Source organism: Rhinoderma darwinii, chromosome 2 (genome assembly GCF_050947455.1).
Source record: "Rhinoderma darwinii isolate aRhiDar2 chromosome 2, aRhiDar2.hap1, whole genome shotgun sequence".
In the NCBI taxonomy this organism is placed as follows: Eukaryota; Metazoa; Chordata; class Amphibia; order Anura; family Rhinodermatidae; genus Rhinoderma; species Rhinoderma darwinii.
This window is the reverse complement of record NC_134688.1, coordinates 226,735,047-226,744,267: the sequence shown is the minus strand read 5'-3', so window position 1 is coordinate 226,744,267 and position 9,221 is coordinate 226,735,047. Positions and strand designations below refer to the sequence as shown.

Here is a 9,221-nt window from a genome sequence, read left to right as displayed (position 1 = left end):
CACTTTTGGGGACCTCCTCCCCTATCAGGGAACACGGTTCCCATGTCCCCCATTTACAGCTGCTGTTGTACCCATAGAATTTAATAGAGGGAGGTTGCCGCACTTGCTCTTTTCTCTGAAGTCTATGGGAATTGTGAAAAACAAGCCAATCAGGAAACCCAACATTAGATGAGGATCCAGAGATGAGACCCACATGGATATGCTATAAATACATAAAATGACCCGTTTGGCTGTATTCAAACTTGTTGCTTTTGGTGTAGTGACAACCATTAACCAACCAATCTCTTTCAGGACCATGCATGCACTCTAGAGATATAACGGCCTGATATTGTGATCAATGGTCCTCAAGGTCAAAATGAGCCGTTGAGGGGTTTAAATGAGGGGTTAAAGAGGATGCAAGCAGACATGAAAATGATGCAGGGTTTTATAAGTACCTTTTTTTTGTAATCTTGAAAAGAAAACAGTATCTTTCAACAGAATGCAAAAACATGGTGTGAACCAGTCCTAACATATAAACTAATAGAATCCACACTCAATAGACCTCTAGGACACATGCAAGGTGACTTTTCTCCACTGAAGTATATGAAGGCTGACACATCATGCTGCTGTTACTGCGGCACTTCTACTTTATTGAAACATCCCATTGACTAAGGAGGATAACCAATGGAATTGTTGTGGGATAGTTCAGATGCATATTCTTTGCTACGATTTCCCCTGACAATGCCGAACCTGGACGCTTCTTCTCTCTTCTTTACCAGCCATGCCATCTAGCGCACCATACCCATTCACTGCTATATATCACTGTGCCTGCTGGAAGCATTATGGCCACTCTGAGCACTCCACTGTTACTTCATGTTGCTAAAATGAATAACCCTTCCCATGCTTCCACTACAGCAAAATATGCTTTGTGTAAATGAAAATGAAAGTTTGAGATTCGCAGCGAATGTGAGCGGTACATGAAAAGTACAATTTGTTTGTCTTTTATGATTTGCATAACTGGATGGCCGACCAGGAATGTGATTTTTAATTCATGTGATGCATGACAAGGTCCACCATACAAGTCAGTGGAGCAACATCCTGGTGCCATTTTCAGTTTGGATAGAGACTTTATCAAAGCTAAACCATTCAGTGCCAGGGTGCCACAGCCGTATAATGCCCTTGCTAGTTGTATTTGCTATACACTGCTAGTTTGCAGAAATATCAGTACAGATACCAGAAATCCAAGATTCCCAACCAGCCACATACCATTTTCTGTTGCCTCCCATACACCCCTAGACTTTTATGTTTTTTCATTCTAGCCTGTATATTACTATATTTAACTTTACTTTCAATCTGTGGCTCAGGTTGAGCACTCCGGCTACCTGTATACTCACACCTCACTGATTTATCTTGCAAAGCCATGCAAAACTTAGGCACCAACAATCCGATGGAACAACCAAGAAGCCAGTGCCCACTTGTTCACAAGATATTCCCAGATCCCCAAATAACTGACATATAATAAACACTAAAATTGGGAAATTGAATAGAAGGCTCGGATTTCTCTATAGATAGACTATATTTAGACTTGCGGTTGGCCCTCAAATGGGGGTTTTATGAAGGTTTACATCACTTTTGAAGTAAAGAATAGCGCAGCACGCAGCGCTATTCTAATAAGAAAAATGACAGAAAACATGATGGAACCCTAACAGACTCCCCTATGTGTCAGAGACACTCAGGACCAGCTTTCTGCCGAGCTGTCAGTCCAGCTGACCTGTTGGATTTGGCTTTGACGGCAAGATACAGCTTCTATGTTTCTCAAAAAGTAAAACATGTTTTTAATAAAAACCAATATGAAACTTGCTTAAAATTTTAGGGCTTGTGCACCGCAGTTTGTAATAAATGCCATTACCATCGTCTCAGCAGCCCCCCATATATAACATGGCGCCCCCAGTTAGGACAGCATGTCCGCACAGACTGGACTATTTTCAGGTAACCATTATATTCCATCTTATTTAAGTCCTAATGCACTCATTATTCTGTCTCTGAACATATAAATATAGACAATATGGACAATTTCTTATATCGTAAAAAGTATTATCAAAGCAATACTATTACAATAATAGGAAGTTTAGGAAGAGAGGTGAGTGTTTTGCCTAAATATATCTAAGTCTATTTATGTATGACATATTGTGCTTCAGCCAAGGAAACAACATTGCAGCTTCCAGAAATAACACCAGAAGGAATAAGGATGATAACTATAAGGATGAGTATAAAAGTCATATGTTATAATGCAGCATAACATTAATGGAATGTACTTTCCCTTTAAATAACTGCTGCATGAATCCTCATAGCAATTGTCCAACCAATAGAATTGCAAGATTTCAATTTCAAGAAGGAAAAAAACCATCAGTTGGTGCCAGTCTGTGATTTCTCTATTAGAGTTAAGACAGGCTCCCTGATTCTTACCAGAAGCGACAAAGTGACACGTTTTACGACTAAGACGCCGATTTATATACGCCGATTGAAAGACAGACCGCTAGCTGCGAGTCAGCAGAGGTAAAATATGGAGAAACTTGGGTGACTATTAGTAAATATGGAGACAAATAGGTGACTATGGGTAAATATGGAGAAACTTGGGTGACTATGGGTAAATATGAAGACAATTGGGTGACTATGGGTAAATATGGAGACAATTGGGTGACTGGGTAAATACGGAGAAACTTACAGTTAGAGGTAACATCACCACTTTATATCTCAGTGTGACTATGATATATATATATTGTAGTTGGTCAGTTACTATACAGGGAGGGACAGGATATATACAGATAGTAATATGATGGAAACAGTGTTTACAATTACTATAGTACATAGCAGATAGACATGAAATAAACACAATTAATGTAGTTATATTTGACAGATTTAATGTCCCAATAAAGTTAAAGTAGCTGAGCTGCAATATCAGAGACAGCCTATAGAGCGGCGCTGTTCCCAGAAAAAATACCCTTTTTTGTCTAATATCATACAATCCTTTTACGTTAATGTCTCACAATAATATTAAATGCTTGGAAGTGATTTATAAAATCTTTAACCCATTAATCACTGTTGTACATGTTATGGGGCTATACCTGTTTCTACAAACAAAGTAAAATGGATTAGGATTATCTATTAGGATTTCATGGCAAACCCTAAAATATAAACATGTTCCTTGTATCAGAGAACACAACATCTTAAATGGAGCATCCTCTATGACTAGTACAGAACTTAACAGTAACTTCTCTAGAAGATCTTTTTCAGAAAGAGTCACATCCCACATATTCATGTTCATTTTTCCTTCTCTTTAAGGTTCCCAGGAAGAAGAGGAGAAGCGACCATGAGGAAGAGAAAGAGAGAGCTCATTGCCCTTTATGAGGAGGAGTGGTAAGAGTTTACATCACTGCAGTCACTATACTTGATGAACTTACACCAGCAAATCCATACTGAACATTACAAACCATCGCTACATACGTTGTATAATATTGACAGCACAAAACTTCTATCAGATTCACCCATGAGGATGAATGTGTCCGTCTGTTGATAAGAAACTGTTCACACTAGATATGTTTTGCAGTATATTTTAGATAAAAACAGCAGATTATGTAGTTAAAACACTTGATCATTATGGATCAGTCACCACAAACTGCTGCCAAAATGTATCAGTAATAAAAAGACATACTGCAAAATAACTGCTAGTGTGAATTAGCCCTAAATACATATAAACCAAAAGAAAAAAAACTCCATATGCCACCTCACGAAATAATTCACAGAGCGAGGTACAGTATTGGCCCATAAACTTCCATGGCTGCTATATTACGCTTCCTTACAACTCAGACTTGTATGGATTCTTAATATGGCCGAGTACATAAGACCTAATATTGTAAAATATCTCTCTCTACTATCACAGTTCAGCATCTGCCATCGAGGGCGAGAGCAAGAAGAAGAGGTCGGACGACCTTATCCTGCTGCCAGAAGAGCGGGCAGCTTTTTTCACGCTCCTTGGTAAGACACAATGCAACTTCCAATGGTTCCAACCAGACGCATAGTATCAGATTTTATCACATGAAATGAATTATTATTTCAATTAATATGGTATAAAAATGTGTCGGGAGAAGTGTCTGACACGCTTCCTACTAGATTGTACCATGTGCCAGTAATATTAAATCTACCCCAATGTTCTTCAGGAATGATACTGTTGAGATACAGATCTGGTCCCTCTCCCTGCTCCGCGCATAATACGTTTTGAATGTTGCAGTGCGGTGCAAGCGCTGGAAGGAAGGAGTCCGGCATTTTCATGAGCAGCCGCTACAATGCCCCCGCCCTGATGACTGACAGCTTTCTCCTTATGCACAGTAATAAAGATAAAGCTGTCAATCATCGGGTGGGTGGGGGAGCGGCAGCTCATGAAAATGCCGGACTCTTTTCTCCCAGGGAGATGGGAGCGCTGCAACGCTCTAAATGTAAGTTTTCTAAAATCACTGAACTATCAGACATGACAGACCGCTGATATGAGTGTATCGGTCTCTACTTTATGGTGGTCTCAGAGAGGGCAGCATAAAGTCACTGACAGTTACCCTTTTAAGTGATTCTGTCTTAACCTCATAAAGACCATCTATAAATGTAGTTGCTAAACGGCATTTATTATTTTAGGGTGCAAAATCAGGAACTATATACTTATTATTGCATGAGGCCTAGTTGGTTGAGGGCCTCATGCAATTGTAGCCAAGGCCATTGCGTTACAAAGTGAATTGTAGCTGCGGCCACATGATGTCTCTTGGCCAATCGGGCTTGGAGACACCATAAATAACACATGGTGCGCTCTTTTTAACAGGCATCCTATATGGGAGCAATAGCACCCTCTATATAAATCTATAGATATTTGTAGATGCTCTTTATTAAAGGGGTCTGTCTGGTGACAGATTCCCTTTAAATGTAAGATTGTTATTATTTAATTGTTCTAAAATAATCCTGTTTCTGCTATTTTTGTAGAAGACAAACACATCAAGTTATTTCTAGCAAGGGACAGGTGCCTTAGGATCTCGGACAAGGTATTATTGTATTGAGGGAGAGAACAGAACATTTTCCAGATTAAAGAGGATCCATCATATTTACATAAGGGGCTTCTGCGGGTGTAACAGGCCCGGAGATCTACTGCACTCTCTAACTCTCCTTCTCATCCCACTAGTATCTCCTGGCCATGGTCCTCATGTACTTTAGAAGAGCAGGACTGCGTACTGAGGAATATAGAACATATTTCTTTCCATGTCTGTGAGTTTCTTTTATTATTTATACGTGCGTGTGTGTGTGTGTGTGTGTGTGTATGTATATATATATATATATATATATATATATATATATATATATAAATCCATACAGTATATACACATGTGGAGCACATGACTGGCTACTATACAATTTTCTTACACTAGAGTGTACCCGATATCCTGTTTCCCGTCCTGAACTCTTCAGTACAATCTTGAAATGCTGCGTTGTAAAAAAATATAGTGAACCAATGCTACAGCTTCTGCTACTGTTGTTATTACCATCATCATCATCATAAATATTGAATTCTGTACATTGTAATATTACTACCAATGATATCAGCAGTTAGTTCTTTCCATTCTGCTTTCTCTTCTGACATGTTCTATCATTTATTTGGTTTCTTTTTTCTTTCTTCCAGGTTTTTAGCCAACCAATTTGAAGAGGACATACCGTTTCATCGAGAGATCTACACCTGGGCCCGAGGATGGAAGTGGACTTTAAAGAAGAAACAGCTACTGAACTTACGCAACCTGTTGCTCATCCGGATGACATTTAGAGCTTGGGTGGACCGGACCACCTGTGATCTGGTTAGTAATATAAAACAGGGAAACTATAACTTTGATTAAAGAAGAACTCCCACAAATAGAAGAGGAAGCGCTCAGTAATTATTTTTAACGATAGTGTCAGGTGTGCCATTGTATTTACAAACGGGGAGCACAAGAAGCTATTTGTGGGAGTGCGTCATTATAAGTCTGCAGTGATTCTAATCATTTATATACTGTTTCATTCTAGATCATGGCACAAGACCCTGACCATTGGGCATGGAAGAGGGAGAGAAAAATCCATCACAGCTGGGCCATACACCGGTTCAGAAGGGATGATGAAGAGCTCCGCATCAAATGCCCATGGATCAGCCCCCTACCCTGCCACCTCTGTAACACCAATCTCCATCCATGCAAGGGGGAAGTGGCTGAAAACATCCTTTCCCAGACAAACACAAAGGAGGAACCCGGAACAGCAGATTCATAAACATCTCTGGTAAGTAAAAAGTTTGAAGGGTTTCAAGTACGAGACATATGAACATGTCTACTAGAATGTGAAAAATTAGTGGATTATCAAACAATATGCTTTATAATGTAAAACACACCCCCTCAGGATACATTCTCCATGCAGATAAAACCACGCCATGCTGCGGTTGGTGTTTTCAAATATCTTGTTAATTCACCCATTTCGCCGATAATTCCGCATATTTTTCTGCAAAACTATTACATGATTGTTACTGCCTGCGCGGTTCTGCGGGTACAACTGCTGTGTGACCAGCATAATCGTGCAGCCAAATAAAAAAACATCTAAAAACTTTTTCTCCTATGATTTCTATTAATTTCTTAGATATACTGCTGCTAGGATGGGGACCAAAGCTGCCGGACGTACAAGGAGAACAACTAGAAGACATGATGGATGAAGACCTAAACAAGGAGAAGGATTTGTATCCTGTATCCCCCTCTAATCCCGCCCAATTCCTGCCCATACACACCCATTTCACCTCACACAGTATCATGTATCAGTATCATGCTTCCATAGTGCCCCCCATAGAACCCCACACACCGTATAATGACCACATAGATGCCCCCCACAGTATAATGTCCCATATTGCCCCCACACACTATAATGCCCCCATAGTGGCCTTTACAGAGTGAAATGCCTTTTTAGTGCCCCCCACACAGTATAATGCCCATAGCGCCTCCCATAATATAATGCCAAAAAGCTGCCCTCACACAGTATAAAGCCCCCATAGATGCCATCATAAAGTATAATGCCTCCATAGATGCCCCATACAGTGTAATGCCCACACAGTTGCCCCATGCAGTGTAATGCCCCCATACAGTATAATGTGCCCACAACTGCCCCATACCATATAATGCCGTTACAGCTGCCCCCATACAGTATAATGCCCCAATAGTGACTAATAAATATTCACTTTCCCCATTGCCACGACAGGGGTAGGAGATCCCTTTGCTCCTCCGCTTTGGGCTATTAGTGTCTCGGCACGACAGGCGTAATGACGTTACTGCATTGCTTCTGTCTGTGCTGAGTCGCTCACTGACGGCGTTACATAGTGAATGGTGAAGCAGGGAGCTCCCTGCTTCACCATTGCATTCAACTGTATCTGCGTCCTGAGGACGCAGATGCAGTTAAAAATGGGGCATACCACTGGCTGCCTTGGACAGCGGGACACCGCCCAGAATCCCGGATTGTCCCACTGATTCCGCGATGGTTGGGAGGTATGTATATATAATCTCACACATATACATACGGTACATTAAAACACTTCAAGATCCCCACCACATTCAATTACTGTACATACACAACCACTAGACAAAAACACCCATCTACAATCACTGTAGTTAGTCACATGCATTCACTCTAGATAGTCACATACACCTTCACTTTGCACACATTTTATAGCGTTTACCTCCCTTAGTATGCCTAGAGGAAGGGTAGTACAGCAGCCATGGATTCCTTGCAGGTTTCCTCCACTGGGGGTTTTTCCTGCCCTGCGTGTTGCTGTCCACTCTTCGTGAGTGTTGGGAGGTAACTACACATACACTATACTTCACACATACACTATAATAAACTTCACACATACACTATAATAAACTTCACACATACACTATAATAAACTTCACACAAACACATACACTATAATAAACTTCACATTATTTAACATTCTTTACCTTGCCTGAGTCTTTTCTTCTTTTTTTGTGTTTAAAGAAAATATTATTTACCAACTAAGATCACAATGTGGTTGATGTGAATTCTTCCTTTTGAGACGATGGCCCACATTTACCCAGCACTTTTTGTCAGTTTTTGCAATCGTTGACGTGCGATTTGTGTTAAAATCAATAGCTTTTCTCACCATTAACCAAATTTGGAAAGTGACGGCAAAAGATAGCATGGTCACCAAGGAGACTTAGCTTAGGCCATATTTATTAAGAAAACAATGTTAAAATGGTGCAAATCTGTGCCTGCTCATAGATTTTCTGACTGCTAGAGACTTCAAAATGCTTTATATTTATTAAGAGATGTGCACCATTTTAATACATTTGTCCAGAGGCATAACTACCGTTGTAGCAGCCATAGCGGCTGCTATGGGGCATGCGGCATGAGGGGGCCCGTGCCGCCCGCCGGCATGGGCCCCCCTTGGCCGGGTGCTCCGCTAGCAGCTGCCATGGCTGCTACAGCGGTAGCGACGCCACTGAACACTACGACAGAGCAGGGGGGGTATCTCCCCACTCTGCCATTAAAGGGGTTGCCCCACAAAACACATGTATCCCCTATCCACAGGATGGGGGATACATTTGTGATCGCTGGGGGTCCGACCGCTGGGACCCCCAGCGATAAGGAGAACGGGGGACCGACAGTCCCCCGAAGTGCTCCATGAGAAACCTTGGACTTCCAGGGTCTGTGTCCGGCAGCTCCGTAGAAATGAATGGAGCGCCGGTCGCGCTTGTGCACATGCGTGGCCGGCGCTCCTTTAATTTTTATTGAGTAGCTGGACACAGACCCGGAAGTTCAAGGTTTCTCATGGAACACTTCCTTATCGCTTGGAGTCCCAGCGGTCGAACCCCCAGTGATCACCCATGTAGCCCCTATTCTGTGGATAGGGGATCCATGTGTTTTGTGGTACAACCTATAAGCTACAGGCCAGTTTTAAATGTTTTATTTTGGGGGGTTGGAGCTGTATGGCGCTATCTACAGGGGTGGATGTATGGCACTATCTACAGGGGGGGCTGTATGGCGCTATCTAGAGGGGCTGTATGGCGCTATTAACGGGGGGGCTGTATGGCGCTATCTACGGGGGGCTGTATGGCTCTATCTATGGGGGGACTGTATGGCGCTATCTACAGGGGGCTGTGTGTGACACTATCTACAGGGGGCTGTATGGC

General features: G+C 41.8%; 1 protein-coding gene across 1 annotated transcript; it reads left to right on the top strand.

Annotated features, from left to right (window-relative positions):
* The first annotated feature begins 5,199 nt into the window (after window positions 1–5,199).
* On the top strand, window positions 5,200–7,899 carry LOC142740984 (speedy protein 1-B-like). Its single transcript, XM_075850386.1, has 4 exons — window positions 5,200–5,280; window positions 5,693–5,861; window positions 6,067–6,312; window positions 6,664–7,899. Exons 1-3 carry the CDS (start codon window positions 5,210–5,212, stop codon window positions 6,301–6,303), a joined length of 477 nt encoding a protein of 158 aa, XP_075706501.1. The 5' UTR covers window positions 5,200–5,209; the 3' UTR covers window positions 6,304–6,312; window positions 6,664–7,899.
* The last annotated feature ends 1,322 nt before the right edge of the window (window positions 7,900–9,221 follow it).

Coding starts and splice junctions, on each gene's coding strand:
- LOC142740984 (XM_075850386.1), top strand. CDS start 5,210: ATGGTCCTCATGTACTTTAGAAGAGCAGGACTGCGTACTGAGGAATAT. Junction 5,281..5,692: donor ACATATTTCTTTCCATGTCT/GTGAGTTTCTTT, acceptor TCTTTCTTCCAG/GTTTTTAGCCAACCAATTTG. Junction 5,862..6,066: donor ACCGGACCACCTGTGATCTG/GTTAGTAATATA, acceptor GTTTCATTCTAG/ATCATGGCACAAGACCCTGA.